This window comes from Pteropus alecto, unplaced genomic scaffold, assembly GCF_000325575.1.
Source record: "Pteropus alecto unplaced genomic scaffold, ASM32557v1 scaffold60, whole genome shotgun sequence".
NCBI lineage: Eukaryota > Metazoa > Chordata > Mammalia > Chiroptera > Pteropodidae > Pteropus > Pteropus alecto.
In genome coordinates this window covers 7,069,742-7,086,183 of record NW_006430726.1, presented here as the reverse complement: position 1 = coordinate 7,086,183, position 16,442 = coordinate 7,069,742, and the positions used below count along the sequence as shown (strand labels likewise).

General features: G+C 34.5%; 1 protein-coding gene across 1 annotated transcript in view; it reads left to right on the top strand.

Annotated features, from left to right (window-relative positions):
• The window catches only part of SCAPER (S-phase cyclin A associated protein in the ER), a 176,281-nt gene that overhangs the window by 20,485 nt on the left and 139,354 nt on the right, over positions 1 to 16,442 (top strand). The window contains 3 exon segments of the mRNA XM_025050312.1: positions 75 to 191; positions 4,258 to 4,418; positions 14,618 to 14,874. Of these exon segments, the coding sequence (XP_024906080.1) occupies positions 75 to 191; positions 4,258 to 4,418; positions 14,618 to 14,874 (535 nt within the window).

The window sequence follows — 16,442 nt, the reverse complement described above, 5'->3', positions numbered from 1 at the left end:
AGAACCAACAGAAAGAATTAGATTTTTTCCCTTTTCTATGTCAATTTAATCTGCTGTATGTCTTGAATTGATAGACCAACTTCACTAGCATGGGAAGTAAAGAAGATGTCTCCAGGACGTCATGTGATTCCAAGTCCATCAACAGATAGAATAACTGTAACATCAAATGCTCGAAGAAGCCTAAATTTTGGGTAAGATACACTCAAAAAAAAAAAAAAAAAAAAAAGAGAAACCTACACAGGCTTTCATTAACCGTAAATTATTTTCCATAGCTAATATAGTATTAGAAAACCGATATTTCACTATAAAGATACTCGTGTATATGGTTGTGTAAATGTTAAAGTTTTAAAAAAATCTAGGAGAGTAAAGTTTAACTTTAGGAAATGTATGTATTCAAACATAATTAGGGTCAAAAGATTTAAACCCATAAACATTCCATGATAAATGATTCATGACAGGACCTGACAGTTACAAAAGATTTAAATATGTACCATCGTGTTATTGTCATATAAATACATCTTTATACGTTATTTAATCACATGAGCACATTTTTATCATAATTGCTTTGTGCTTTGTCCTTTAAATCAGGAGAAAAGAGTTACAGAAGGAAAAATACATTAATGCTGTTTTTCATATTTACCTACGCGGTTGCTTTAACTGGTGCTCTTTATTTCTTTCTGTGGATTCAGGTTACTGTTTAGTGTCCTCTCATTTCAGCCTGAAGGGGACTCCCTTTAGCATGTCTTACTGAGCAGCTCTGCTAGTGACAGTTTTTCTCAGTTTTTTGTTGATTTGAGAATATTTTAGTTTACTCTTTATTTTGAAGGTAGCTTCGTGGAGAATTCTTGGTTGAAAGTCTTTTTCTTTCAGCATGTTGAATATATCCTCTCACTGCCTTTTGGCCTCCACTGTTTCTGATGAGACAGAAGCTGCTGTCCTCATTGGGGATCCTTTTGTGAGATGCCCTACTTTTCTCTTGCTGCTTTCCAGATTCTTGCAGTGGTAACTACGATGCGCCTAGGTGTGGATCTCTGAGTTTATCTTTCTTCAAGTTCATTGAGCCTTTAGGATGTGTAGGTGAATGTTCTTCATCAAATTTGGGGAGTTCGTGGCCATTATTTCTGCAGATCTCTTTTCCGCCTCTTTCTTTCTCTCCTCTCCTCTCCTCTTCTCTCCTCTGGGAGTCTTTGTTACTACTCACGATGGTGTTCCATGGAACTTTGGGGTTCTGTTCGTTTTTCTGCATTCTTTTCCCTTTCTGTTTCTCTTCAGGTATGCTTACTCTTTATTTTGTTAGCTCAAATCAGTCATCGAGACCCTCCGGTGAATTTTTATTTTAGTTATTGTACTTTTCAATCCCAGCACATCTGTGTAGTTCTTTTTATGTTTACTTTATTGACGTTTTTGGTGAAACATTGTTTCCTCCATCATGCCACACTCATTTTCATCTTTGTTACGACTGAACTCTGCGTATGCTTCTATTATTAGATTTGCATCCACTGTAATTTTTTTAATGTTTATTTTTTGTATTTATACTGTGACATTCTTTGCAGCAAGATCTTTGTCCTATCTTCTGGATCCCAAACACCTAGCATCGTACTTGGAACTTTGTAAGAAGTCACTGAGTGTTATTCATTAGAACCAAACTTTTGCATTCAAATGACATCAGATAGTATTGTCTATAGGTGTGAAGATTGATGGACTTTGGAACCTTATAATAATTGGCTTTACTGGAGTGGGAGAAAGATATATAAGCAAATAAAAGTTCCCCTATAATGCATTCCATTGGTCTGTTTAATATAATGCAGAGTTTATTTTACCACTGAAAGCCTTTACAGCCTACATGGTTAAAGTTCTCTTAATGATCTTTAGCTACTCATATTGTCGGATTAATTGACACTATTTTATTATCGCAAAACAAAGTATTTTTCACCTGAAAAATTGTGGCTCAAAGGCTAACTTTAGTGGATTTGATCACTTTTGCTCTTACTGGTTGAGTTAAATGCTTACTCAGATTGTATAGGTACCAAACGTGTTTATTCAAGTCGTCTTCATTATTATTATTTTTTTTACATTGTACAATTCAGTGAGTTATTTTTTTTTCAATTATATTTGGCATATAGTAATATACCAGTTTCAGCTGTACAGCCTAGTGATCAGAGATCCACATAACTCGCAAAGCGATCACCCCACTAAATCTAGTACCTTTCTTCCCCCTTACATATTTATTACATTATTAACCATCTTCTCCATGTTACACTCTACATCTCCATGTCTGTTCTGCAACTATCCATTTGTACCTCTTAATCTCTTTGCCTTTTTTTTTCGTCCCTCCCAACTCCCCTCCCTTCTAGTAGCCCTCAAAATATTCTCTGTACCTGTGAGTTCATTACTGCTTTTGTTGTTATTGTTATTTGTTTTGTTTTGTAGAATTCACATGTACGTGAATCATGCGCTATTTATCTTCATCCATCTCATTTCATTCAGCTCAATACCCTCTAGGTCCATCAAGGCAATATCTTTTTTCATCCCCTTCCTTTTAGTCTGTGTGTGTCTTTTAATCTGAAATGAGTCTCTTGTAGGCAGCATAGGTAGGGGTCTTATTTTCTTACTCATTCAGCCTCTGTCTTTTGGGGTTGGAGCACTTAATTTTCCCATTTGAGGTACTTGTTGATAGGAATGTAGTTATTACCATTCTTTATTCCTGTTTTTGAATCATGTTTTTTCTTCTTAAAGAAGGCCCTCCAACATTTCCTGTAATACTGGCTTGGTGTTGATAAATTCCTTTAGCTTATTTTTGTCTGGGAAGCTCTTTATCTGTCCTGTGACTCTAAATGATAGCTTTGCTGGATACAGCATTATCGGTTGTAGATCCTGGATTTTTATCTTGTTGAATGTTTTGTACCAAGTCCTTCTGTCCTGCATGGATTCTTTTGAGAAATCAGCTGCCAGCCTTATGGATGCTCCCTTGTAGGTAATTGCTTTTCTCTTGCTGCTTTTAAGATTCTCTCTTTGTATTTAACCTTTGGCATTTAATTATGACGTGTCTTGATGTGGGCCTCTTTGGGTTCCTCTTTCTTGGACTCTCTGAGCTTCCTGGGGTTGTATGTTGAATATTTCCTTCACCAGGGAAGGGAAGTTTTCCATCATTATTTCTTCAAATAGCTCTTCAACTTCTTGTTTTACTTCAGATACCCGTATGACATAGATATTTTTACATTTAATAGTGTCCCTTAGGCTCCTTAAATTATTATGATAGTCTTGGCTTTTTTCTTGATATTCTGATTGAGTGCCCTTGGCTTCCCCATCCTCTGTATGGGTGGTTCGAGCCTCCTCTTTATCCGCTCTGCTTATTCCCTATAATATATTCATCTCAGATCATGTGTTCTTCATTTCTGACTGGTTCCCTTTTATAATTTCCATTTCCATTTTTATGTTTTTTATCTCTTTGTAAAGTTCTCACTGAATTCATCTATACTTCCCTCCCCTGAGTTCATGGAGCATCTTTGTAACGAGTGTTCTGAACTCTGCATCTGTTGGACTGCTTGACTCAATTATTCCTGGATCTCTGTCTGTTCTCTCATCAGTTGTCTTCATTATTTTAACTCATGATTTAAATATCAAGCAAACCAGTGAAATACGAGTGTTTCTGTGAAAACGAAGATAAGTTTTCAGAAGGCTTCGATAGAGGTGAACTATTAAAGTTTTGCTGTCAGATGAAGATTAGATAGGACCATTATCAAAGATTGGGGAAAATGTTAAAGTTGCAAAGGAGTGTACATTGGAGGGTTTACTAATTGCTAAATTCTCACTCCATTTTAAATAAACCAGAATTGGATATTGACAGTGAGGCATCACGCTTGTGTTTCCTGTAAGAAATGTACACAATGAAAAAGCCTCTTTTAAGAGTGTCTATATCAACAGGTTAGCAAATTAGTGTACATTTATATGAAAATAAAATAAAAAGTTTAAGCTATGTATGCATATTTTTAAGATTCCCAATTTAACTAAAATTTTCTTTTAAACTGAACTAATGAGAGCTTCTATATTATATCCATATAATATGTTATATTTAATTAATGAAGTGTTAGACCAAAATAAATTAATGACTATATTTGCCTTAATTTGCTGTGGTAGTATGTTACTCTACATATGTGGATACACACACAAATATAAATTATTATTTAAATCTGTTAAGTGTAAATCTGAAATTTCATTTTTATATTTGGTTTATTAATGCAGTTTTCTTCTCTATAGGGGTTCACCCGGCACAGTGGCTGCTCCCCGTCTGGCTCCCACAGGTGTCAGTTGGGCTGACAAAGTAAAGGCTCATCATACAGGCTCGACTGCTCCTGCAGATGTAGCACCTGCCCAGTCTTGCCCACCAATGACGGTACAGAAGACTTCCGGCAAAAATGGCAAGTGATTCTGAATCATCCTTTTTACATAGTAGACAGGTAGATATATATGGAAATATTTGTTTTAATCGAAATTGGTGCTAGTAGCATCATATGTTGATCTTTTTTGCTTCATTTATATAATATTAATTTGCCCTAGTTAAAAGGCAAATGAAAGCTTACGGAGATCATTCAAGTCTCAGGTTTGCCCTGTGTAAACTTTAAGGAGAATGAATTTTTTTTGTCATAATTTACAAGGTAGATCTTCTATAACTTTTTTGACTTAAAGTTAAAAAAAAGAAAAGGCTAACCTATCCTCTAGGTAGCATGCACTTTTAAGTTACATGTCATTATTTTAGTTCATTAATATTTGAATATTATTTTGGTACTAAAATAGTATTCTGTGTTTATCTGTGCTCAGATATATGTTTTCTATACCATCAGAATAATTAAGGGTACAAATAAATAGGCTCTTATTCTGAGGGCCCACCTGGAATTTATCCTGTAAGAATTTCCCTCATAAAATGTTTTTATATAGAAATTCAGAGTAGGTTTTTTAGATATCTATAGATAAAGCTTAGACTTTAGAATGATGATAAGAATGAATTTGTGTTATGAGTTAAGGAGCAGCTTAATAATACTACTTTCTTTATTCTTCAGTGAAAGATTCCTTTGTAGCTTTTTTATTTTAGAAAGGAATGTTTTATTGGCTGTAACAAAGATGTTGCAACCTTTACATTATGGATTTTTGTTTTGTTTTGTTTTTTTCATTTTGGTTTTGGTAAGTGTGTTCACTTATTTCAAATAATACTTCTTATTTTTCCCTAATGTATTGCTATTGTTTTCCCTATACAGACTGAGTAGTAGAAAATTGAGAGAAAGCATGAGTTCTTTCTCTTAGGAAAAGGTCGGATAATATGGAATCCTAAAGTTTAGTTTCTGTACCTTGAAAGAGTCTGAGAAAAATCTGTTAAAAAATCAGAATTGCAAAAAACACTTAAAGGAATCATGATATTAGCACATATCAGTGTTTTGTTTAAAAGCAGTACTCTCAGATAATTCATGAATGTGACCCATTTGAGATGAAGTGATAGATCTTGGTTATAACTACGCTTAAAATACCTTTGTTAAAATAGCAGGAAGTTTTGCTTTTTCCACTTTGGTCTTTAGTTTTGAGATTTTGATGCACTGGTATGGTGTATCTTTAAGTAACTGATAATACCAGTAACTATAGTGTTGAAGTTTGTAATGATATGCTATCAAATAATTTTTGTTAAAGATTGTTACTTTTCTCCTTCCTTAAACTCAACTAAAGTAAAATAAAAGGATTTAAAATTAGGATTAAGGAAAAAGAGACAGAAGAGGTGATACGAACAGATTTTTGGAAGTTGGAAACTAGACCAGTGGTGACATTTGAGTAAGCTAATTGAATCCTAAGCTCACAGAGTGGGCAAACTGTTGTGCTCCACACAACTCCCAAAAAGATCAGAGATTGGTGGGAGCAGGTAACTCTGAAAGTGAGTGAAAAGGTAAGGGTTATACATTAAGAAGCCTCCTGTACTCTCCTACTTCCCCTTAATAGTAGTAGGATGGCTGTATCTCCCTCACCCCAGCAGAATAGTGGAGCTTTATTCTCTAGAGAAGGTAAGAAACATGGTATCTGACCCAGGCACATTTGAAGGTGGGAGTACAATTTTTAAAACCAAAGAGATTAAGTTTAACATTATCTATGAAGAGGATATGGAGACGCCTCATCCTTGCTTCCACGTCAAGCCCTCTTCTGCCACTGAACTGCCAGGTTTCCAGACCAAGGGAGCCCGTCCAGATCTGATAGAGATCATGAGATATTGGTCTTTGAGGCTGAAAATGTAATTGGACAAGTGACTCGTAGTTTTGGGAGACTTGCAGTCTGAAGCCAGGTTGTCTGCAAAGATGGGTGCCAGTAAATTCTCTCATCCCTGTGCCACGCCCACTGTCAAGTGGTAGAGTCTGTTTCCCCTCCCCTTGAATTTTAGTTGGCCCTGTGACTTGACATGATTGATAGACTGCGACAAGACCGATGTTGGGTAAATTCCCAGCCTAACTCATAAAGAGGCTGTGCAACTTTCGTTTTCACCTTGTTGGAAGCAAGCTGCCTGTAAAGAAGCCCAGAATAGGCCACTGAATAAAGAGAGACCATGCGAAGAGACAGAGGCCACGAGAAGGAGCACCTCGCTGTCTCAGCCAGCAGCTAGTGCCAAGGCTTCAGCGTTTGGTGAAGCTGTCATGGACACTCTGGTGTCAGTCGAGCACCCCAGCTACACCACATTGAGAGGAGGTGAATGTCTACATTGAACACCTTCAGATTCCTGACTCAAAGAATTGTGTTGGTATAACATGTTTAGTGTTTTAAAATGCCAAGTTTGGGGCTTGCTATATAAAAGTGGATGATGGGGATGTCCAGTTTTCGAATCAGAGGGGTCATAAAAGAGAGAGAAAATGAAGGAGGCATCATTAAGAAGATAATTAAAGGAAATTTCCTTATGGTATAAGTTTTTAGACCAAAAGGGCCCATTTCATCCACATAATGGATGAAAATAGAGTGAAACAAAGCATGTTGGAAAATTTATGTACTGCAGATGATTAGAGGCTCAAAAAAAATTAGAGAAAATAATCAGTTTGTATTCAAATGACCAAGAATCAGAGTGGCATTGGCTTTTGCTAGACTATCACTAGAAGCCAGGAGGAAATTGAGCAATGTCTTCAAAATTCTGAAGGAAAATAATTTCGAACCTAAAATTTTAGGTCCAGCAAAATTATCCATTAAATGTGAGAGTAGATTAAAGATATTTTCAAACATGCAAGGTCTCAAAATTTTTTTCCCTCCACAGACCCAATCATTAATGGAGGGAACCGGCACAGAAAAGAGGCAAAGGTAATAGTTTATGGTGGTGAACCCATGGTACTAGCTGTGCACCAGGTCTAGAGAGCAGCCAGTCCAGATTTTTGATAGTCATGGTGCTCTGAGAGAGATGAATCCTGGAAGATAAATGAAATTCTTAAAACATACGATATGTTTGCATATATTAAGAAGAGATTTAAAATTTAGGAATGTTGCCATTGAGTTGATTCTGAGTACAGTAGAAGATATTGAGGCTAAATCATGGAAAGGAAAGAGATGGGAAATGCAGAGAAGAGCCTAAGAGGCACACCTGTAAACGGAGTCTGTGAAGGGATGGAATGAATGGTGCAGAAGCAGCGTTTGAACAGGTAATCACCGAGAATTTCCTCAAACTGTTGACAGACATCAAGTCTCCTATTCAAGAAGTATTCTAACCTCCAAGCAGGAAAACAACAAAACAAATCTCATTTACATGCAATATAATCAAAATACTAAAAATCGAAGGAAGAGAAAAGTTTTTACAAGTAGTTGGAGCTAAAAAAAAAAAAAAGGCTATTTTCAAAGGAGCGAGAGAACGCTGATAGCCAGTGGAAGCCAGATGATGGTGGAGTGACTCCATTAAGATGCTGAAAGAAAATAACTGACAGCGTAGAAGTCTACATTCAGCAAAAATAGCCTTAAAAATGAAGGTGAGATCAAGAGAAATCCAGAGGAATAAAAATTGAGAGAATTTGTAATCAGCAGATCTAAACAACAATAAATGCTACGGGGGCTTTTCAGATGGTAGGACAGTGGTCCCAGAGACACATGCAGGAATGAGTCCTAGCAGTGAGTATGTCAGTAACACTGACTGTGTATTAACTATGTGACATTATGTCATATGGAGCTTGAGATACATGTAGAATAAAAATTTATGACAGCGATCCAAAAGACAGGAGAGGAATAAGTGGAGTTCATATGTTTTAGTATTCTGGCATTATCTGTGAAGTTACAGAAGTACTAATTTGTATTAGACGTAAGTCAGGGGTGAATGTTATACACTCAAGAAAACCACAGTGAAGAGTAGAGGAATGTTTCGAGATTAATCAAAAAGAAGGCAAGAAATGATAAGAAGATAAATGAGACAAATCAAAACAAGTAGAAGTAAATGCAAATCCGTAAATGGTCTAAATATTAAAATTTAACAACAATAAAAAAGACTGCTTCAAAAATAAAGCCCCGACTATATTCTGCTTACCAGAGATTCACCTGCAATGTGAAGACATAAAAAAGTAAAAAGAAAAAGGCAAGAAAAGATATTCTTTGCATATCCTACTCAAATCAAAGCTGATGTTGATCTAATACTAGACAAAGCAAAGTAGAGAAGAAACATAGACTTTTTTTTTCATTTTTAAAGGATCATTTCAACAGAAAAAATAAATCTGAATTTATAAATACATACAAATAACGTATATTTAAGACATATGAAGCAAAAACTGACAAATGAGGAGGAAAATTAAAAAATCTGTACTCATACTGAGAGGTTTAACAAGTGATGATGCAAGTAGATAAAAATCAGTAGAGATATAAATAAACAGCCTGATTAATGAACTGGACATGATCGATATGTCTGACAAATAATGCTTACTCTTCTCCAGTCTTTTTTCTTTTGATGCTTTACTGTTAGGTCTTTTGGTCCACCAGTCCTCTGTTCTGTATGTCCAATCCATTCTTTGAGTGTATTATAATGGCTATTTTTAAAGGTCTATGTCTGAAAAGTAAAATATCGGAACTACCTGTGGATTTGTTACTTTAAAAAACATTTTTGTGGGATTTTTAGTTATTTGATCCTGTTTTATAGCATGCCGCATAATATCTAATTAAATGTTTAACATGGTGTATTAAAAATTATAGAGGCTCCATATAAAACTTATTATTATTTTGGCAAGAAGATAGAGATCGCCCTAATTCTGTCAAGGTTCGTTTTGAAGTTTTTTTAAAGTTAAGGTGTTTTAGTTTTGTCTTTATTCTTTTTGGGGTGTCAGCTGAAAACCTGGGGTGTTTGCCAAGGCCACTACATTCCTGTTTTCCAAACTTTGTTTCCTCAGCACCGTACAGTTGCTACGAGATCTGCTCGGCTCATTAGCATCACAGCTGCTGCTTTCTGCTGGGTGTCTTGGAATCTTGCCTTGTATATGCAAAGCTTGGCAGTTGTCAGACTTCTTAAGGGAAGATTGAATGCAGACTTTTTGGCTCACTTTGCTGTAGTTCCTCCCGCTCCAAGATTTCTGCCCCTCTAGTCCCAGTTGCTTTAGACTCATTGAACTCCAGTATCTATATCAGCCAGACAGGACTGCTGTTTTCTGTGAGGGCTCACTTCCCCTGCACTGTGAATTCCAAGCGTCTTCAGGGAAAATACGGGGGTGAATGTGGGTCGCCTGTTGTTGCCCTTCCCTTTTCTCAGGGAGTGTAGTTCCTCAAATCTTGCCTGTGTCGGTTGCTGTTCAGTGCCTTTAAAACAATGCCTTTATATATTTTGTCAAGCTTTTATAGTTGTGTTTGGAGGAAAGAAGGTTCATTTTAGTACAGGCTACTTTGTCATGGCTTTAACTATAATACATATTCACACACATGGAAAACTTACCAGATTGATATGTGCTGAGCCATTAAACAAGTTTCAACAAATTTCAAATGATTGAATTCATTCTCTCTTTGAACACAGTGGAATTAAGTTCGAAATCAGTTATAAAAAGATACCCATACAATTCTCAAATTTTTGGAATTTGAGAATATATTTCCGAATAATCCATGAATCAGAAGAAATCACAATGAAATTTTGAAAATAAGAATAGAATGAAAATCAACATTTAAAAGCTCGTGAGGTTGAGATAAAGCTATGCTTTGAGGAAAATTTTTAGCCTCAACTGCACATATTAGAAAAGAAGAAAACTTAAAATCCACACTTACTATTCATCACATGAAGAACCCAACAAGTTAAACACAAACGGCGTAGAAGGAAGGAAAACACGTACGTGAGAATAGGGAAAATCAACAAAGCCAAACGATCGTTCTTCAAATTGGCTAATAAGATTACCAGACCTCTGGTAATACTTACGTTCTAACCAATGTTAAAATTTTTTCACAAAGAAAATTCCAGGTAATGAAGGCTTTGCCCATGAACTCTTTCAAACATTTAAAGTAAGAATAGCATCAATCTTACCAGACTCTTCCTGGGAATAAAAAAGTAGAGTCCATTTTATGATGCTGCCAGCATAACCTTAATATCAAAACCTAACGAGGTTACTGCAATAAAATAGAATGTTTTTCTTGAACATTTATGTAAAGATCCTAAATGAAGTGTTAGGGAATTAAATACAGTGATTAATGAAAATGACAACAAATCAGTCAGGTTGGGATTGGCGAAGTGCTTTTCAGTTACTAGTTGTATTAACTTTAATTTATTGATAATGGCTAACATTTATAAAATTAGTTAATAAATTTTTTACATTTGTAAAATTTGAAAAATTGTAGTTCTGGGGTGTAAAAATTATGATATGAAATACAGTTTTTAGTTTTGTGAACTTATAAGTTTATCCCAAGTATTTAGAAGCTCTCTAATAGTTTAATTGTATAATTCGCAGTTTAGTTGTAAAATTGAATAATTTTTCAATATAGTTTTTACTGAAGGTTCCTTAGAAATGTAATCTGTCCATAACTAATTTCTTAATGTCGAGACCTATGTTATAGTTTCTATTTTGATATCCTCCTCTTGACTTGTTTCAGTTATTTCAGTTTTTTCTTTTATTATATAATAATGTTTGTGTTGGCCATCTTATTTGTTAATGGATTAGGTCCAAGTTTTAGGCAGTATTCCTTTCTTTAAGGAAGCTTCCAATGAGAGATGTTTTTCTTCATTTAAAAAGTAGTTATTAATCCTAGTGCTCCTAAGAGTGAGCCACTTAAATTAAATGGAAATTAAAATCTTTTGTTAAACTTAATTTCATAATTTAATTATTTTTTTATATGTGTGGGTTTTATAAGGTTGGTTTTGTAATTTTTATTTTAATATATATATTTAAAAGATAAAGCAGAAATGTATAACATTATACACTAAATTTTTAATAAGTTAACCATGGGTGAAAATTGAACACAGACTGGTTATTATATGATTTAAGGTATTAATATTATTGGTTATCATAATGATACTTTTTTTTTAACGGTTCCTATCTGTTAAAGACACATACTGAATATTTACAGAAGAGATGCTATGTCTAGGATTTGTTTTTAACTATTTCAGAAAAAATCAATAAGGAAGGGTAAATAGATGAAATAAGAGTAGAAGAATGTTAACAATTATAGAAGCTGGATGATTGGAACATGGAGTTCATAATACTGTTTTCTCTATGTTGTATATTTGAAAATCTTCATAATAAAAATTTAAAAAGAAGCAAATTTAAACATACCTTCCCCTTAGAGATTTCAAAGTCCAGACACTTGAATAAAATATTATAGGTTCTATGTAATCTTTATTTTAAAATATAATATACAAAATTTAACATAGTTACTATATTTTTAAAAAATGGGATAATGAGTTACAAGAATGAGCTTTTTGTAAGTTTTTTTTCCTTGAAGTAAAATTCTTTCCCTTTAGTAAATCATGTGATGCTATGCTTTGTGATACTCAGAAAAAAATGTAGTTTTTTCACAGGAATGTAGGTTTTAAGTTTTCCAGAAATAAGATTCAGAAGTTACCTTATTTTATCATATTAATTTTTATACCACCTTTGTTGAGATACAATTCATATACCATACAGTTCACCCATTTAAAGTATACAATTCATCTGTTTTTAGTGTATTCACAGATAACCATAACCACAGTCAATTATAGAACATTTTCCTCAAATCAAAAAGAAATGTCTTGGCAATGATTTTTTTGTATTTGACATTAAAAGCAAAGGCAACAAAAGCAAAAATAAACAAATGGGACTACGTCAAACTAAAAACCTTCTGCACAGCAAAGGAAGCCATCTACAAAATGAAAAGGTAACCTACAGAATGGGAGAGAATCTTTGCAAATCATAAATCATTAGAGGTTAATATCAGAAATATAAACAACTCATACAACTCGATTGCAATAAACAGTTTGGTTTAAAAATAGAGGAACTGAATAGACATTTTTCCAAAGAAGATGTCCAAATGGCCACAGGTGCCTGAGAAGGTGCTCAAATCACTAATCAGGGAAATGCAAATCAAAACCGCGATGAGATATCGCCTCAGACCTGTTAGAAAGGCTGTGATCGAAAAGACGGGGTAACAAGTGTTGGTGAGGATATAGAGAAAAGGGGACCTGTGTGAACTGTTGATGGGAATGTAAATCGGTGCAGCCATTATGGAAACAGTATGGACGCTACTCATCAAATTAAATTCGAGCAACCATTTGAGCTGGCTCTGTACCCAAAGGAAACAAAATCACTATCTCAAAGAGACAGTGGTACCACCAGGTTTATTTGCAGCGTTATTTATTATAGCCAAGACATGAAAACAACCTAAGTGTCCATCGATGGATGAGTGAATAAAGAAATCATAGTATATATACACACACACACAATGGAATATTAATTCAGCCATAGAAATGCAAATCCTGCCGTTTGTGACCTGGATGAACCTTGAGGGCATTGTGCTAAGTGAAATAAGTCAGAGAAAGACATACTGTGTAAAAGGTGCAAACTTCCAGTTTTTAAATAAATAATTCCTGAGGATATAATGGATAGCGTGGCGACTAGTTAACAGTAGTGTGGTGTATACTTGAAAGTTACTAAGAGTAAATCTTAAAAGTTCACATCACAAGAAAAAAATTGGTAACTGTCAAGTGATGAGTGTTAAACATTTGGGTAATCATTTTGCGTTATATATATCAAATATTATGTTGTCCGTGTTAAACTAATACAATGTTATATGTCAGTTATCTCAATAAAACTGGAAAAAAAATCTCAAACCCTTTACTTAACACCTCTCTAACCCCACATTTCCATGTTTCTTATTAGCATGTAGTATTACCACTATGTTTTGGCCATTCTGATAGGTATATAGAGATATCTCACTGTGGTTTTAATTTGCATTTCTCTAATGGCTAATGTTGAATTTCTCTTATGTGCTTATTTGCCATTTGTGTACACTGCAGTGTAATGTTTGTTCATGTCTTTCACCCATTTTCTCCTTGGATTGTTTATAATAATACCGTTGACTTTGGAGGGTTTTCAGTTAGTCTTTTATTGAATATTTTCTACCTGTTTGTTGTTTGTCTTTTCATTCTCTTCACAGGGTCGTTTGCAGAGGAAAAATCATCAGTTTTGATTAGGTCCATGAGGTCTTCTCTTTATGCTTTTGGTGTCAGGTCTAAGAATACATTGTCTAGCCATAGGTTCAAAAGATTTTCCTTCTGTGTTTCCTAAAAGTTTTTTGTGTCTTAGCATGAGTTTCCTAGGATGTATATCTTAGTTTCTTGAATCTGAAGTTCTGTGTCTTTTACTGAATTTGAGAAGTTTTCAGCTATTCTTTTTTCAAACACGTTTTTAGTCCTACATTCTCTATACCTCGAAACACTTTAGTTGAAGATCCTTATTTATTTTAGGCTATTTTGCTGCACGATTTTTGGATACAGGCCTTCAGTTTCCTTGTATGTGTGGTGAGATAATGAACTAGATTTTTCAGTTAACATTCTGTAATTGTTACCACTGAAATAGTTTTTTCTTCTAAGTCGAGGTACATTCTTAGTGGAGGGATTCCGGAGGGTGGGGAGGCCGTTTTTACTTAGCAGTTGGGGCATGGACACCAGAAGCAATTTTCCTGGACTTGCATCTTTGAAAATTTACTAAGTATGTGACTTTGGGTGAATTACCAACCTTCTCTTTGTCTCAGTTTCCCTATTGATAAAATGTGGACGATGGCACTCATAGGGTTGTTGTGCAGATCGAGAGCGTTCTTATATGTCAAACACTTAAGGGAATGCTAGCACATGGTATACACTGTGCAGCATATAAATGTTTATTACTGCTTTCTGGCCATGTGGCCTTACATCAGTCTTAACCTGAATCTCTGTTTTGCTGTTTGCGAAACGGATAATTATGCCTGCTCCACAGTGTGGTTGTAGGGATTCTAGAGTCCGTGTGTGTGCGCGCGCGCATGTGCACACGCACATACATATGTATAGATGTTCTTGTATGTGTACACTTGCATAATCATTAGTGTCGTGTTTGTATATTTTTTATATTTGATGGGAACTAGAGTGGAAATATTTTACAGGTTTTTGAAATCTTTTGTCATCTAAAGAAATCTTTATTTTCTTCCCTCAATTGCATAGAATGGAAAGATGCCGAAGGATGGGAGACAGTTCAGAGAGGAAGGCCTGTTCGTTCACGATCAGCAGCAGTGATGCCAAAAGTTTCAACAGAAGCATTAAAGTCAAGGGATGACAGTGATAAAGAAAATGTACAAGTTTTACCTGACGAAGGCCTACAGAAAGGTGAATTTGTTGGAGATGGATCTTCTAATACTCTTGAAGCTCAGCTGAAAGACTCATTACACTCTTATGACCATCCTCTTGCTGAAAGAACCCAGGTAGAACATTCTGAAAATCCTTTTGCCGAATTTTTATAATGGATAAGTGTATGCTGGAATGTCTTATTTTTCTACTTCATTTTTAACTTTTTATTGTGAAAATTTTCAAATTTACAGAAAAGTTGTAAGAATCTAATGATGAACCCTTTTATACCCTTTACCTAGATTCATAGATTACTGTTTTGCCACATTGCCTATATTTACATGTCACAGATATACATCGTGTGCTAAACATTTAAGAGGAATGTGAAGACATCATAACCATTCACTTTCAAATACTGTAGCATGTGTCTCTAAAGATAAAGAACACCCTTTTACATAACCATATTATACTATGGAATTCAAGGAATTTGACATTTATATAATATTACTATCTAACAGTCCATATTCAAAATTTTCCAGTTGACTCAATAATTTCTTCATAGAATTTTTCCCCTGACCCAGGATGCAGTCTAGAGTCACACATTGTATTTGGCTTTGTTTCTTTAATACGTTTCACCAGGAACAGTTACCTAGCCTATCTTTGTCTTTTATGACATAATACTTTGAATAGTCCTTTGTAGTGTTTTCTTGGTAGACTGTCCTTCAGTTTTTTTGCTCATTATTCAGTTTAGCTTAGACAGCCAAAAAAAATTTTTTTTAAGTCTCAGTTACCGTTGACATTCAATGTGTTAGTTTCAGGTGTGCAACATAGTGATTAGACATTTATATAATTACGAAGTGATCCCTCCAAAAATCTAGTACCCCTCCAAACCCATATGTAGTTACTACAGTATTATTGACTATATCCCCTATGTAGTACTTTACATCCCCTAGTTTATGCAGTTTTGTCAAAAGTAAAGTGATTGTCCTTAGCATCAGATCTAGAGGCACATGATACCAGTTTGCCCATGCTTCGATTACTTGCTTAAAGTGGTGTCCTTCTTCTTCATTGGAACTGTTACTAAAAATGGTGAGAAAAACAAGGATCATTTTCAATCTGCTCTACTTTTACTTCTTGCAATTCAGGTGCAGAGTAATTTGCTAGTATTTAATATAATTCTGTACAATTATTATTTCCAGAATTTCAGTTTTATTTTACTTATTTGATGAAGTTTTTAGGTATTTGTTTGCCTGAAGGTTCATGTTCAGTTATGTAAAATGACTAATGAGATATAAGAGGTGTTCTTTGATATGATACTGAGGCTAGTAAAAAACTTGTAAAATTGTAATATTTCTCAGTCTAGAATAGCATCTGCTTTAAAATATTTCTCAGTCTAGAATAGCATCTGCTTTAAAATATTTTCTCCTTTTACCTGTAGGACATTTATTTTTATTGGAAATGGTACTCAACTTCCATATTTTCCTTTTTAATGTTGATAATGGCTACTTTTGTGTAATGAATAAACATGATTTGGGGATTTCAGGAGTAATCTACACATTCAACTTTTGAGTAATTAAACTTTTGCTAAAATATTTCAGTATAAAAGTTTACTGCTAATGGTGGCCAGGCTAATGATAATATTTGTTTTTTCCACTGTCATTCTAAAAATGGAATTAGTATATTTATATATAATTTTAGCTTTACT